The following is a 16,139-nucleotide window of genomic DNA, read 5'->3' as shown; positions in this document are numbered from 1 at the left end:
TAGCTAACGTTCATGATCCTCTTTTATTCCTAACCTGTGCAGGAGAAAATCCCACTTAAAATCTTGAGTTTCGCTAGATGGCAGCATCTTGGTGTTTCAACATGAAACTGCGTTGGTGTAGAGAAACTTACCAGTTAGACTACAACTCCCAACAAGCATAGCAAAACAAATGAGCGTAAAACTTCCTTTTTCCAAAGGTCAGTAAACCCAACAAGCTGTTTGAGATCTTGTGGTGAGTGACTATACTAACATTTATTTTTAAAAACTTCATAGAATTAGTGTGTCAAATATTCATTAAAAATGATTGTTAGGTTAAAAAAGGCTTCCAAAATTATGTGGTGATTCAAGGAATTACTTGATCCATTTTTTTCTACTGAAAATGTTCATGCAACAGCAAAGAACAAGAATTTCTGCCTCGAGTGGGCACTTTAACACCAGACTTTTGGGATACTTGGGACTTTTGCCAAAATGAATGATTTTTTCCCAGAATTTATTTCAGGAGGTGTGTTTTGCAAAGCTTTGTGCAGATGACTAGGTGGTACTTGCTCTAATGCACCGTCTCGTTTCCCTTGGTTTAGCTTGGTAGTTTTCACCTGTCAAAACAAAAACCTTGTGCTAACATACGCTCAGTCTCACGTAATGTGACATAGCCTCCATCAGAGGCATCCTAAGAGACTGCTTTACTAGCCAGCCTGTAAAATGATTTTAAGGTATTGTTCTTTCCCCTAGTTAGAAAGGTGCATTTTAGTTACAGCTCGTGTAGTGGACTGTTTTGGTGGTTTGTCTTTGTTAGTTTCCTTTTGAGGTTTCTTTTTGTATGTTCTTCCCTCTGGTTATAGGGGGAAAAACTTACAGTTTCAGGCTTTTCAGTGTCTCAAAACACAATCCAGAAGTCAGTCCAATCTTGATTCAAATGAGATAATGTTTCTACGTTAGGGTGGAAAAAATTTTTTAGTCAAACAGTTTAAAAATAAGTTCAGTTTGTTGAATCTGCAACTTTTAGAGAAACATGCTACTTTTGCCCCAGGTTTTGTTGGGAAAAACTGACCAGAAATCCTATCTGCTTTCTCAGAAAAAAAAAATCAGAAATGAATAGTCTGGTTGGAGATGCAGCACACTGAACTCGACTAACAAATCACAGGATGGATTTGAGTCTCTCCAGGTGCTAGCATTGGCTGCTGACCTAGGGGAAATAGTGGGTCTGCATCTAACTTCTGAATGAAGTACTCAGCATGGTGGGTTTACACAAGTGTTTTAAGAACTTGAGGTTCTTGGGAAACCTTTCTACACTCGTAGCTAAATAGAGAAACTTTGTTCTGTGATTTTTAAAAGTGTAGGAATGTTTGATTGTTGGGAACTCAGTTAACCAAACCAGATCACACTGGGATACAGTGACCTTCTTCGGTAGTTTTTTGAAACGTTCTATTCAGTAATTTAGGCTTTGATTAAACAAAAAGCCTACTAGGGACTTTTTGAACCCGTAGGAGTACAAAGGATGGCATTTGATTTTGTTTGCAACTTTACATGCTATGTTTTTTTTTAAACATAATACTGCATTTGAAAGCGTATGTCTAGGCAGAAAAGAGGACCTCAGTTTATCTTTTGGCTGATATGCCATAAGCAAGGTGGAACCTCCTGAAAGTAGAATATTATTTGCATTGTCAAACACTAGAAAAATAAATCCTTTTATTCCCCTACACCTTGCTCTGAGTATGCTCAGTAGTTCTCAGAGGTCAAACTGTGATAAAGATGAGAGAACAGCTTCTTTCCCCTTTAACCCCTCACCTTGTGGAGCTGGAAATCTGCTGTGCTGGAAGATTCCTAAAACAATTCAGAGCACACAAAGGCCAGGTCTTGGACATGATGGAAGGAAAAGACCTTTTGCAGTGCCCTCCAGGGTAGTGTGCAGATTTTATTGCCATTTGGGAAGCTAAGTCTACAGTTTGAGAGGAGCAGAAAAAGAGACATGCTTGCTAAGAACACAGTGGGCAGCAGGCATTACAACCCATTTTACTTCTCTTCTGACTCAGCACCTAATCAGAATGCTTTGACTTGATGGTAGAGGTGCTCTGGATTACGGTTGGTTTTTGGAATACACTTGAATCTGATTCCCTGGAAGTGATGTTAACTCACTTTGTTAGATTGTGACACTTCTGTCTGCACAGGTCAGCAATATGGGGCGGCTTGATGGGAAGGTAATACTTCTCTCTGCAGCAGCACAGGGCATTGGACGAGCCACTGCTATCGTAAGTTGGAAAAATATATTTCTTCTGTGCCAAAGCTAGGTCTCTAATACTAGAATGCCCAACATCATCTACACCAAACAAGTTTTTGAATTAGTAAACTACAGATAAGCCAGAACAACTTACTGAAAAAAAATCAGGGAATGATGTAGTTACTGCACTGCGTTAGGTAAGCTGTTTGCAGCGTTAACTTCTGAAAGTCTTAAGCACAGAGTGGCGATAAACCGCGTGGGCAGGATTTAAAGAGCAGTTGCACCTACTTTTAACAATACACGTTTGTACTGTCTGTGCCTTTTAATCCAATGTCTCTGCTGCTTTTTTTTCTGGGAGAAGATAAGGATATAGGGGAGGTTTTCTGTTTATAAGGCTGGACACTGCAAAGATCCCCCAAGTAAAGCCAAGATGTTTCAACTATGCTGATAGTTGATGTAACCAGTTCCACACGAAGAGCACAGCTACAAGGCAACTGTGAGAAAAAACGTTCAAAAATATTACTCTTAAAACAGAATTAAAATGTGTTTGTTTTGTTTTAATTGTGGTTAACGTCTAACTGTTTTGACGAGTTCTGCTCGTGTTGCTTCCTTTTTCCAAAGGAGACAGAGAAGCTATGGAGTTACTTCAGTACCACTGTAATAGTTATCCCCAGGGTGTTTGGTGATTGATGTCTGTTACTTCCTCACATGCCCACAACGAGAAGGGGGAGATTAGCTACCTTCAGTCAACTTTTATTTCAAGCCAAAAGGCAAATGCAAAGAAAACAGACCTTTTGCTAAAATCTAGCATATTTAAATATAAACTACATTTCTTACTGTATTCTTCAGGCTTTTGCTAAAGAAGGAGCCAAAGTCATTGCTACAGACATCAATGAGACTAAGCTGCGAGAGCTGGAGAAATATCCAGGTAAATGATCTACTTACTGTAGGCATTAGTTCAAACCTTGCAAGTTTTGTTGTAGGTTGGCCAAAATATAAATTAGCAGTAGGGCAAACTTCAAAAGGCCAGGAAAAAAAGGGAAAAGATGGAGACTAATTCTCTAGTTACTGTCATTAATTCATTTTGTGATGCAGAATGGCAGAGGTGACGTGGTGACGTGTGAAATGCTGCAATGTCAGGATTGATTCCAGACAGAATATTCTAAGAGTGTGGAGTAACTTTGTGTGCTTCTTCTGTCACAGAAGCAGTAGATTACCTCTTGCCAGAATGGTGTATTACTATTTTTTGAGTTGCCAGGTTGCCTGTCAGAGTGAAAAAGCTTGGAATGCTTTACTCTGATCACAAGAACTAATACCCAGCTGTACAAACAGATTTAGTGCTTTGCATGTCCATGGTCCATACTTAGCAAGGAACATATCAAAGAGATAGCTTTCTAGCAGGAATTGGTACATATTCAGAAACAAATCCCACCGATACAAGATGAGCTTATTTTATTTGTAGAAATGCTCAGGCCTGAAGGTTGCACAGGAACATATTTCAGGGAGAATGGTTTCAACACCTGTATTTCTCTGTTATTAGCGACACTTGAGTGTGGGGATACTATTTAAAAAAAAAAAAAAAAGTCCTGGAATTAAAAATAAGGTGTAGGTATATCTCACAACTGAAAATGTTTCCAGCTTAATTGGATGAAAGGAAATAATCGTTATTCTTTACCCGTTCCTATTAGAGTGTGACAGTAAAATCCATGAAAATACTTCTCTTGCACATGGTGTTAAGTGAACATCGTTCTCCTTTGACAAGAATTCACTGCAAGCAGTTCCGTTGCGGTTCTTTAAGAACTTTGGGATTTTCCAGGTTTATTTTGAGTATGTTTAGGGAAGTGTTACAGTTTGAACTGTGCTTTGTTTTCCATCTGCTAGTGTGTGCAGAAGGAAAAATATAGTTTTTCATGTACTTTTGGCCATTTCTATCTTTTTGATATATTAATTAAACTCTCATTCACTGAGGCCTTGCACCTTGTGCTCTTTGAATTCTTTCCAGATGTGATTCCACTGTTCATCACCAGCCTGTAGTGTTACTAATTACAGCAGAGGCAAATACTTTCAAACATGTCTGTATCATTTAACTAAGCGTGTTCATGGACTCATCAGTTTGCTTCAAAAGACACAAGTGTAAGGTTGGATGAGAGATCCAGAGGCTATTAAGTCCTACTTTTTGCACAAAGCAGTTCTAATTAAAGCGGTTTGCCTGGAGCCAAGTTAGGAATATCTCCGGAGATGGAAATTCCGTGACCTCTGTAGGCTGCTGTTTCCAGTGTGACTACACTGATGGTTTTAAAGTAATAATCTTTAAGAAAAACAAAAAATCCCATGCAGCTCTTCGCTTTTGGGTGGGAAGCACTATTAGAGGAAGGTGCACAGCCCAGTCTTTACACACAGCAGGGAGTGAGGTTGTAGCCAGGCTGTATCAAAAAAGATCCTGAATTCTGTAGAAAGAATTTAGCCTTGACATAGGGTTAGAGAAGCTATTTGCACTAGATTACTGGAAACTACTTACATAAAATGAGGCGAAATGACACGTAGGTTATAGCATGGCATGTTACAGCTCATCTGGATGTGTAGTTCATTTACTTTGCTCTTTTCACTTCTGTCCATGGGGTGGCACTGCTGTGGTTGGCCCTGAAGCAGTTCTGTTAAGGAAAGGGCTGATCCTATTGAAAACTGTTTGCAGGAGTAGCACCTGTCCCTGTTAAGTAATAATTAGATTTCCCAATCTTTCAAATACGTACTTGTGTTTTGTATCTTGAAGGTACAGTGTAGGGACAGCCAGTGCTACGAGCACTGATGGTAACAGCTGTCAGAGGCTGTAATAAGCAGGAGATAATAGTGAAAAGCAGCAACTTTCTAAGCATTTTTTGATAAATAATTACAAAAGCATGAACATCTTAAATTTGATCTAGTCTTCACAACAGAAGCCATCTACTTGCTACACTTTCTCTTAATTTCTATTGTTATAGTTACATCATCTCAGGTTGTCTATGGCTTATGTGAAATCACTTTTCACAGAATCACAGGATTTCTAGGTTGGAAGAGACCTCAAGATCGAGTCCAACCTCTGACCTAACACTAACAGTCCCCACTAAACCATATCCCTAAGCTCCACATCTAAACATCTTTTAAAGCCCTCCAGGGATGGTGACTCCACCACTGCCCTGGGCAGCCTGTTCCAATGTCTAACAATCCTTTCAGTAAAGAAGTTCTTCCTAACATCCAGCCTAAAACTCCCCTGGCGCAACTTTAGCCCATTCCCCCTCGTCCTGTCACCAGGCACGTGGGAGAACAGGCCAACCCCCACCTCGCTACAGCCTCCTTTAAGGTACCTGTAGAGAGCGATAAGGTCGCTCCTGAGCCTCCTCTTCTCCAGGCTGAACAAGCCCAGCTCCCTCAGCCGCTCCTCGTAGGACTTGTTCTCCAGGCCCCTCACCAGCTTCGTCGCCCTTCTCTGGACCCGCTCAAGCACCTCGATGTCCTTCTTGTAGCGAGGGGCCCAAAACTGAACACAGTACTCGAGGTGCGGCCTCACCAGAGCCGAGTACAGGGGGATGATCACCTCCCTAGCCCTGCTGGCCACACTTCTTCTTATACAAACCTCATCAATTAAATAATAAGTTGATTCATAGTGTCCTCAACTACATATGGATAGATGGTATGTAATGTGATGATGAGACATGTAACTGTTCTTTAGTAGGGGGCATGAAAGCTTGTTATGATTACACAGGCTCTGTAATTCAAGTGGAATGGCACAGTGGAATTCAAATTTATTGGAAATGATTTTTATGGTAAATTGCATTAATTCATCTGCTTGTGTGATGCTGTATTGTAATTGAATCAGCTGATCTATTTTTAATTCCTGTCTGAAATGTTAAGTAGCAAGCCATGCTGTCCGTTGCTGTCCTGATTTAAGCATTACACTAATTAATCATTAAGTGCAACTCCCGCTCAGTGAGTCTTCGTGTTTTGGCTCAGCACTGAGAGGGGACTGTTCCTGGCAAGCCATTGACTTGAGTGGGAGGTGCAGTGTCCTCAGCACTTCAGAAAAACAAACTGCTGATTCTTCGCCAAATACTGTGAAACTAAAACCATGTTTTTCCAGGCATTCAAATACGGGTTCTGGATGTCACCCAAAGGGAGCAGATAGAAAATCTGGCCAAGGAGATTGGAAGGATAGATGTCCTCTGTAACATTGCAGGGTAACCAACTTCTGTTTGATCCCACTTCTTTTTCCAGTTTTTCCTGTCCTCCTGAACTACTTTCTTTTACCTAATGCTTGTTGTTGTTGTTGTAATGTGTTTAGTATCTTTAACATGGATTTGCATGTGTTTTCATTAAACTGAGCTTTTTATGTGCAGCAATGTTACCCAGGCTAAAGTAGAATGGCTGTGGAACTTGTTAGGGTTTTCCCTGCTCTGTGGGATGCCCTATACTGCTGGCTTTCACTTTCCTGGTAGACCACCAATTGCACTTACGCTTTTTTAATGTATTTGGTTTTTAATTTTCCTACTGGCAATCGTTTCTTTGCATATTGAAGGAAAAACACTGTTGCTGTCTTTTTTCAGAAGAGCTCTTGTTCCTGCTTTTCAAGGTTGGAAGGGTATAACAAAATAACAATGGAAAGCTGTGGATTAAAAAGCCACAGAAATGTAAATCCCAGATAGTAATCTGCTTCATCCACTTATTCCAGGTTTGTTCATCATGGAACTGTTCTGGAATGTGAGGAGCAAGACTGGAACTTCACTATGAACCTCAATGTTCGCAGCATGTATCTAATGATCAAGACATTCCTTCCAATGGTACGCCTTCATTGCCTGTGATGTTTAGTCTCTGCTGCATTGCATTTAAGTGTGATGGGTCGAAGTTGTTGCCACTGTGACAGCTTGGGATTTCAGATAGAAAATGCAAGTATGCAGCTTTAGCTAGGGAAGGCCCTTAAATTATTGTGTTCCTATCCTCTAAAGCATTGCCTTTATTGTACAAAACCCATCTAAAATATTATAGAGAAGGTTAATTCAGGACTTTTCCTCTGTAATTTACAACTAAAATCCTTCAAATACAGGGCATAATACTATCCTAGTGTGTTGTACTACAACACACAGCTGCACATTGTAGAATAATACCACAGCTAAAAATAGCTATAAATAACATATATTAACATAGACTTTCTGCAGCCACAGAGATCTCATGGAGCAATTCAGTGCCACTGATGAATACATGTTCATTATATGGCAACAACAGTCCAATTAGACAATTGAGCAGCTTGAGGACAAGGACTGTTGGTGAAGTAATAACTCTGTTCTAGACGACAGAAACTTCTGGGCTGAGTAAGGTGGTTTGTATTCCTCCTGTAAAAGCAAAGGCTAGAAGTGGTAGCTGTGACCATGACTGGATGACTACTACTTTTTTCAGTGTTACTCCAGTCCTTGTTTTTCATAGCCAGTCTTCATTTTCAAAGGTTTCTTGCAACAACTTTAGGCACCTGAGGATCTGTGATGCCTAAAAAGTTTGTAACTTAGCTACAATTCAAAAATGGTAGAGAGCAGTGCCTTATTCTTCTCCAAAGCAAGAAGAGTTTGGAGGGGATCAGCGAATTGATATGTTGGCAGATGGGATGAGACAGATGCCCATGTAGGGTGACTTACTGTGGAGGCAAAGATGGCAAGGTGGGTAGTACATACCTGAAGAACTACCACCAACGTACCAGCTCATAGCAATGAGTATTTGCCAGCGAAGCATTCAGTTTCAGATCAGTGCTCCCTCATTGTAAAAGTGATTGAGGGGGGTGTTTCATATGAAGAGCACACCATGTTGCATGTGGGGATTCACGTCACAGAGCATTGATCAATAGCGTTTTACAAAGGTAAGCGATCAGTTTAGATTCACTTGGAAAGGTGGCTTCACCTTAACTTACCGAATAGCTATGCTGGGATTATACAGAACAACCTATAGTCAGGGCTGTGCTGTTGGTTTACTTTGTTTTTTTAAAGTCTTTGTCACTCTCTCTTACCATGCAAGTTGGAACAAGATAAATAACAGTAATGTCACTTTAATAATTCTGTCAACTAGGTAGGAGGTAAATCCTAGGGGCAGGCAAGCAGCAGGAATGTTATACCTTTTCCTCAGGCTGGTTTCTCTTGATTTTACTTTAGGTGCACAAAATCCTTGGTGATCCACAACAGAGATGATGCTAGTCCTTCACATTTTAAGAGCTTTGTAGGTGTATCGAGAAAGAACAAAACCCTTCTCTGCTGTCATTGTCATCTTCATTCCTGAAATGGCTTAGTGTGAATTTCAGATTTTGCTTTACTACTTCAGTCAACAGATCAAAAAGATGAGTGCATGTTCATGCCACTGACACTTTGTTATCTGGCATATCAGTTGCATATCAGTAGGGCTGTTAGTTCTGCTGGTTGCTATGGGCTGTTCTGCTGGGCCTGCAGATGATGAAGTTGTTTGTGTTTGAATGACATAAGTTTTTTGTTTTTTTTTTACAGATGCTTAAACAGAAATCTGGAAATATTATAAACATGTCTTCTGTGGCATCCAGCATTAAAGGTCAGTAGCTTTCTAGAGAAACTCATGTATAAATCTTTAATGTTCTTAAAGTGCCCTGTTGACATTTCTGTCCTGTAAGAATTTGCATATCCATTTTTGAGGTAAGTTTGATAAGGCTTTGTGTAGTGAGTGCCCTTGATGCTGATTCTTTGTGCATACGCTTGATGAAGCATGTTGTAGTTAAATTGTGTACAATAGTAACTCCTCGTCCAACATGCGGAATGGGGCGTTCTTGGTGAACAAATCAAAGCTTTGCTGTAAACGGAGGTGAATGATCTATAGACACTTTGTTGTAGATAAGTTTTTGTGATCAAAACAGAGGACCGCCTAATTATTTACTACTGGATTGGACCTGATGTTACTTCTATTAAGGGTGAATTGCTTCTATTCTGGTTGCCTAGGTGTTTGATTCTTGCTTTCACATGACCCAATGTGAAGACCTTAATGCTTGGTGGTTTGTTTTGTTAGTTCTGTTTGTGTTTTTTTCTTTTTTTTTTTTTTCCTGGTATGTAGTATTCCTCAGGGCAGTTGACATGGGTAAATCTGACTCACTAATCACAGATGAGGGGGAGAGAAGTGATGTTGCAACTGCTCAGCGGTATTATGAAAAGAAAGATTTCAGTCTTCCTAAGAACAGGAATAATGATTTGAGATGACAAGTAAAACAGCTAAGCAGAAAAGCTAAAAAGCTACCGATTAACCTGTGGAGGGTAAAAAAAAAATAAAAATGATGGGAATGAAAAATAAATATTGTGCTGGTCAGCGTTTAAAAGACTTTACCAATCCTGTGGTAGGAATGTAGTAAAAATAAAAAAGTGAATATGTTGAGTGTTAAACGTGCACAAAAACAGACATAAAGTTACAGAAACACCAAAGTCCTGGCCTTTGAGCTTTTGAACCTGTTATGAAAGTGTTGTAGAATCCTTTCTACCTGTAAGGAATAAGTGAAAAGTAATTACTTTCAGTGATACCTTGCTACATATATTCTTAAGAGAAACAATGAAGTGGCAATTACATAAGCACTATAGCCATGCTTCCAAAGAAAAAACTGTCAGTGATTGACAGGTCTCTGCTCTTCATAAACATTTGTTTGCTTGTTACTTTTTCTAGACTACTCCCCAAATTCTTACTATTGAAGAATACTGTGTTTTATTCTGGTGTACGCCTGAGCAGAATTCTGTCAGTCAGCATTCTACTTAGCTTGTCCTCATGGAGAGAGTGGGCTACAGGAAATGCTGGAGTCCAGAAGTAGATGCATATTGATTGAATAAACTTCTTTTTTTTTCTCTTTTCTGTTTTTGTTTTTTTCTTTGTGCTGCCTTCACATTGACCTTCTGTTAGGAGTTGTGAACAGATTTGTATATAGTACTTCAAAGGCAGCAGTTATTGGTCTAACAAAGTCTGTGGCTGCTGATTTCATTGAACAAGGCATCAGATGCAACTGCGTATGTCCTGGTAAGTATTCTTGCAGTGTTTTGTAAACATGAGCAGATGCTAAAAGACACGTGGCCTGATTTAGTTTGACATCATTAACAAGGAATAGACTTGCAAGTGACAACTAAAGTTACAAGGAATCAAAAACAACAAAAAGGCAAATAACTTCCTCCCTACCCCACCCCCCAAAAACAAACAAACAAACAAAACCACCAGAACATAGAATCATATCACAGAGTCATAGAATGGTCTGGGTTGGAAGGGATCTTAAATATCATCTACCTCCAACCCCCTGCAATAGGCAGGGATGCCAAGGCAGGGATGCTGTACTTGAAACATTTCTGAGATTTAAAAATAGTAAAGCTATTACGTAATATAAACAGCATGTTTAACTTAAGTCTCTTAGCCCAGCACATGCACGTTATGCATGTGTTACACAGCATTTGGGTGTTTGTTGTTAAAGCTATTGTCCTAAAGTTAGAAGCGGGCGAGGCCTAGCTATCAGGCTAGCCATTGTTCAACCATCTGGAACTGAATCTAATTTTCACGTCTTGTATTTTATTGAAATTTAGGCTCCTAAGCTATATTGATGATTTTGTAGCTTTTCTCCTGAATCACGTTATTACTGAGTTATACATCAGTGTTATGACATAGAAATGGAACTCATGAACTGCATTTTTCATTATGACTGTTGATGAAGTTGAGCTTTAATATTGAATTTATTTTTTTTTGCGTAGGAACTGTTGACACACCATCTTTACAGGAAAGAATTCAAGCCCAGCCTAACCCACAACAGGTGAGATAGCAATTTATTATTTTGATCATGTACATACATATGTTTCTCTTCTTTTTTTCTGTTTTTTTTATAAGAAGGCAGCACTTCTGCCCAAATTCAAAAATAAAAACTTTGTATTTCAGAACACCAATGGTAACATAACAGTAGTCTTTAATAATTTGATCAGTTTGTTCTGAGGATGGGAGTATTAAAATGCTTTGGAAGGACGTTTCAAGTGAGTGCAGAGGGGCTGTCACTGGTTACAATATCTACTGCAAAAGTAGATGATGCTCACTTCTTTGCCATATGGCAGCCACAAAGCAGTGCAAGACAACAATAGAAAGGGCATTCTGGCCAGTGTGTTTAAAAATGAATCGGGTTCCTTGATCATACTAACTAGATAATCGTGAGCCTTCTTTTGAAGGGCCCAGGAATATCTACCACCAAAGGAAGAATGGCTTCAGTGGCTTTATTCTGGAACCAGAGATTTAGGTCCAGTTGAATGTTTTTCAACATAAAATTCGTATCACTGTGAGCCTCCTTTTTTCTGGCGTAAGCCCCCTACCCGGTATACTAAAAGTTAAAATGTGTGGCCATTTCCAGTATTGCTTTGTACATGTCACACACTAATTGGGCTATAATAATTTTTTTATTTTTGATATATGACATGGTCTTGTATGTCTAGGCATTGAAAGATTTTCTAGCAAGACAGAAGACTGGTAGGATGGCTACCGCTGAAGAAGTGGCTCATCTCTTTGTGTACTTGGCCTCTGATGAAGTAAGTATGGGGTGACACAATTTCCTGTCACAATCTTGTGCTTCTTTGCTACTTCACAATAGAGAGAACATGCTTTAAGAGGATTTATATTGTCTGCAAGCTAAATTGTTCCAATACACACGTGTGTGCATGTGTATATACATATAAACAAACGAAAAAACCCTTGTCCATCTTTTGTTGATACAAAAAGTACCCTGAATGTTGACAGGGATTGTTAAGGCATTATGTACTTGGTACCATAACGAGGTTGTTTTCATGCCATCTGAGCAATATCTTAGTGAGTGATAGGAAAAATGGGCTTGTCTGCTCTTGCAAGTTGCTTTGTTTGCGTGGCAGCTAGATGATGTTTTAAGGAGGTAAAATTAGTACAGTCATCATCTGCTTGTATTACGCAAGAGAAAATATTTGTGTAGACCCACCAATGATTTTAGCTAAATGATCTAATGCTCAGACTGCCACTTTGGCATACGGAAAACAACAGACTAAAGTTTTAGACCACACTCTTAATGATCACTGCAAATAGCATTAATTTTAAAGAACTTACTTCACATCAAGCTTATTTCAGGTGCTATAAATTTATTATAGATCTAAAATTGGACTGGATTTCACTGGACTTGTCCAGCAGTCCTACTGAGCATAACAGAATGCTTTAATGTAATTAATTCAGACTTAATGTTTCTATCTATCAGTAATCTGTGTCTCCTCCAGTGTTTCTGTGAAGCTACCAACTTTTTCCAGTCTGGTCATGGGTTTTCAACCATGTGCAATTCCAGTTTTGTAATATATTCCATTATATTTCTGTACTGATATAGAGAATAAAGTACCAACTCAGTTCTTTACCTCACTTTTCTGCACCATCTCAATTTTCATTTAGTTCCCCATTGTATTTATCCAGACCTCTTTGTAATACAGGCAACAGTGTTTCCTTATACTTAACAGCTGTAAATATATATATATATAATAATGAAAAATTGTTACCTTTTATGTAATTTCAGTCTGCCTACATGACTGGCAACGAACTCATCATTGATGGAGGATGGAGCTTGTGATCAACTCTGCCTGCAGATGGAGACTTACACTATTAAAGGCAAGAAGTGAGGGTCATGTTTCTCAGTTAAGAGTTTGCATAGATTTAAATCACTCACATGATGTCATCCATACAAATCTGGTGCATTTTTATGATTGTGATCTATTTCTAGATTGATCTTACAGATTCACTTTTCTCTAAATGGTGAAACATTGGAGTAAAACATATTTCATGTTGCTTCTTTTTATGGTAACTCCTGGAGCATGAGCAGGATTTTAGCCTTTCAGATATCAATGTGCAAAGAATATTATTTAAGATACAAGATAAAAATCTTACTTTAAGCAAATCTAAATTAAAGAAATTAAATACTACCCTTATTTTCAGTCTGCAAAATATTTGGAGGTTGACGATTAGACTTCCTACCAGCATTAGCAGGCTACCCAGAGAAAACAGACTACTTTTAAACCAGCTGAACAATTATTGAACTAAGTGTGGTTCGAACAACAGAGGACGGCAGAAATAATAGCGTGTTTGAATCATTCTGTAACTGTCGATAGATGCATCTATATTAGAGAGCATACTAGTTCTTGCAAATTATATGTTAAAGTCCATCCTGCTTTGCAAATTATGATTTTTTTCTGTTCTCTGTAATAACTGTAGAAAAATGATCTGTGTTGAATTGTTGAAAAGAATCTGTCCCAAGTCTGACAACACTTAGAAATCCAAAGTGGAAGGTGCCTTTGTCAGATGGTCAGAGACCATCTGACAAATGTATAGATACATAGTAAATGTATAGATACATAGTAAATGGGCACAACAAATTCCTGCCCATACAGTAAAGAGTTGGTGTACATGCACAGCTGATTTGTGCAACTGCAATATCCTTTTTCCACATATGGAAAGGGAAGTTAGGCTGTTGGAATCTGGAAAAATAGTAAGTCGTAGCCCAAAATACAGAACAACAGATTGCAAGTAGAAGCAGTATAACTAGCAGCCTTGTATAGTTTCAGAGGTTTGGGGCTTTTTGTTCAAGCATACAAAGATTGTAGACACTGTTTTCATGAAGTAGAAATGATGCAGATAAACCTGCTGTAATAGCTGTTAAAAGGCTAAGGCTTATGGCACGTAGAGAGCATAGAAAATCATAGGTAGTTTTGCAATCACTTAGAAAATGAGTGTATTTGCTAGTCCCGAAAGGTTGTACTAGGAGAATGACATGACCATTAATATGTCATTAATAGTATAGATTAATCCTAAAATTATCGTGGAATTCTTCACAGCGTCTTTTCTGTCTGCATTGTACAGAAAGTACTGTGCAATGATGTCAATAGTAGGCGTGTATACATAGAGAAGTATTCTGAAAAAGACAGATGGATCTTCATGAACACGTTTGACTTCTGGCAAGCCAAAGGAGTGAGTTTTACCACTTTATCGACAGCCAATATATTCCCCTTCCAAAAGGATACACTAATGAATGTATTGCTGGACAAATACTGCCGGCTCTGTAGACTAGGTGCTAGGCTTAGATAATCTATTGCTGAATTCTCAAATACCAATATTGGTCTTGCTAAAACACAGACTTAAGTTTCTACAAGAGCTTGTGTTGATATTTTTGTTGTGGTAGCACATTGAAGCTTTGATTATGAATCAGAAATCTATTGTGGTAAAGGCTCATACTCTGGAGAGGGAGGAGAAATCACAACCCAAACATTTAAGGCAACAGGCTGGAATTCCAAATCTTTTTGGTTTGCTAACATACCATTAAAATTTATGTGAACGACAAATTTACAAGACTGACTTCCTATAAATATGGCTGTGTTAAGAAATTCAACATAGCTCTGTGAATCTAGTCTGTGAATGAAGCTGTATGCAATTGCATTTTTTTTTTCATATCTATGAAATTGGTATAGATATGGGGGGAATAAATGATCAATGAGTGTGATTGGTCAGTAATCAGAAATCATGGGGGAAAATGTACTCTATTTTATGCATTTTTCTGTAATGACTGCCATGTTTTTAAGTGATTGCTTAAGTTTTTTGATATTTGCTGAACCATTAATAGAGATTGATTTCAAAGACGTGCAACATGTCTGGTTAACAGCAAGCTTCTTGTTTGTAAAATTGTACTTAAAAGTTTAAAATGAGAAAGCATTGTGGAGGCCGGATTCCTCAGACTTGTTATGGGTTTAACTCTTAGCTTTAATCACGGCTGGGACGTTCTGATCTGTTTAGTTGGTTCATGGGATTTTGGGCATGTTCTCTAGTATTTCAATAAAGTGACCCAGCAGCCAAGCAGGATAAAGTTGAGGCAAAAATCCAAAGTTATCCAAAACAGCTCCACCGATGCTCACTGACGTAAATGAAAATGCTGAAAGTTCAGGCCAACAGGATACAGTTTCAGTGTTTTCAGAGCTTAATACGAAGGCCAAAGTTGTCGTCCTGTAGCTGGTACAGAAGGCTGGCCTTGGAAAGGATCTCCCTGCTGCAGCAGGTCAGGAAACTTGCACTGTCCATTTTGAAAACAGAACTATGAATCTGAGAGAAACTTCAATATACTTATTGCAAAGAGAACTTCATTAGTAAACGTTTCTAAGCTCTCTGGTGACTGTCATACACCAATGATACTCAGATGTGTTTTTTTTTGATAAAGCACACCTGCAAGAAAAGGAGAAGCCATCCACTTATTATATTACAATAAAAGCACAGGGAGATGCATTTTTCAGTGAAGTTAGTTGTCATGATAAACATGATAAACAACATGATAAAACAAAAAAAAGCATATTTCTGTCTCTTGCTTTGCTAGCAGAGCATGTGTTGCATTTCAGAATTTGAGCTTGTTCACACATCGACATATTTTCACAGATGTCTAGGGGGCATGTCCATGTCATGGATGGTCTAGGAGGCTTTTTCCCAAGAATTATCAAAGGAGAATGTTTTTAAATACCCCTGTGACTTCTTAATTCCCTGGTCTGTTTTTATGGATCTGGGTCATCTCATTTCATCTCCTGTCACCCCAGTGATGATATGAAGAGGAGTGTGACTCTTCAGATTTTAGGGCAAGCTTTTCTCTTGGGGAGGCTTTAAGAGATGTCTCACCTTCTGAGCGTTTCAGGGAAATTTAATCTGATCACAAAACAGCTTTTTTTTTTTTTTTTTTTTTTTTTTACTTCAGATTTGCAGTGGCTTTTGCTGTGTGTAATGCTACAAGGAGCAAAGTAGCAACGTGTTGCACTTGAATCTACTTTCACATGCTCCTCCCAGCGTGGCTTGCAAAATGAGATTGCGAGAGCAGCTCTCTTATCCCCTCGGGGTACTTACAGCTGAGGTGGGCACCCTTGCT

At 38.8% G+C, this 16,139-nt stretch overlaps 1 protein-coding gene across 2 annotated transcripts; it reads left to right on the top strand.

Annotated features, from left to right (window-relative positions):
* Positions 1-155: 155 nt before the first annotated feature.
* On the top strand, positions 156-14,884 carry BDH2 (3-hydroxybutyrate dehydrogenase 2). Of its 2 annotated transcripts, none has more exons than XM_068681852.1 (10): positions 156-232; positions 2,166-2,246; positions 3,065-3,143; positions 6,330-6,426; positions 6,918-7,026; positions 8,725-8,785; positions 10,127-10,240; positions 10,957-11,015; positions 11,680-11,772; positions 12,768-14,884. In XM_068681852.1, exons 2-10 carry the CDS (start codon positions 2,175-2,177, stop codon positions 12,819-12,821), a joined length of 738 nt encoding a protein of 245 aa, XP_068537953.1. In that variant the 5' UTR covers positions 156-232; positions 2,166-2,174; the 3' UTR covers positions 12,822-14,884. The 2 variants fall into 2 exon arrangements, with proteins under 2 accessions (XP_068537953.1, XP_068537954.1); XM_068681853.1 differs by having other exon boundaries at positions 170-197.
* The last annotated feature ends 1,255 nt before the right edge of the window (positions 14,885-16,139 follow it).

The sequence above is a fragment of the Anas acuta genome, chromosome 4 (assembly GCF_963932015.1).
Source record: "Anas acuta chromosome 4, bAnaAcu1.1, whole genome shotgun sequence".
In the NCBI taxonomy this organism is placed as follows: Eukaryota; Metazoa; Chordata; class Aves; order Anseriformes; family Anatidae; genus Anas; species Anas acuta.
Note: the sequence above shows the minus strand (reverse complement) of the source record. Positions and strands in the feature narration are given on the sequence as shown.

Bases quoted from the DNA above. Each gene is read 5' to 3' on its own strand.
- BDH2 (XM_068681852.1), top strand. From the start codon at position 2,175: ATGGGGCGGCTTGATGGGAAGGTAATACTTCTCTCTGCAGCAGCACAG. The intron at 6,427-6,917 runs GTAACCAACTTC...CACTTATTCCAG, and splicing joins GTCCTCTGTAACATTGCAGG to GTTTGTTCATCATGGAACTG. The intron at 11,016-11,679 runs GTGAGATAGCAA...TTGTATGTCTAG, and splicing joins CCCAGCCTAACCCACAACAG to GCATTGAAAGATTTTCTAGC.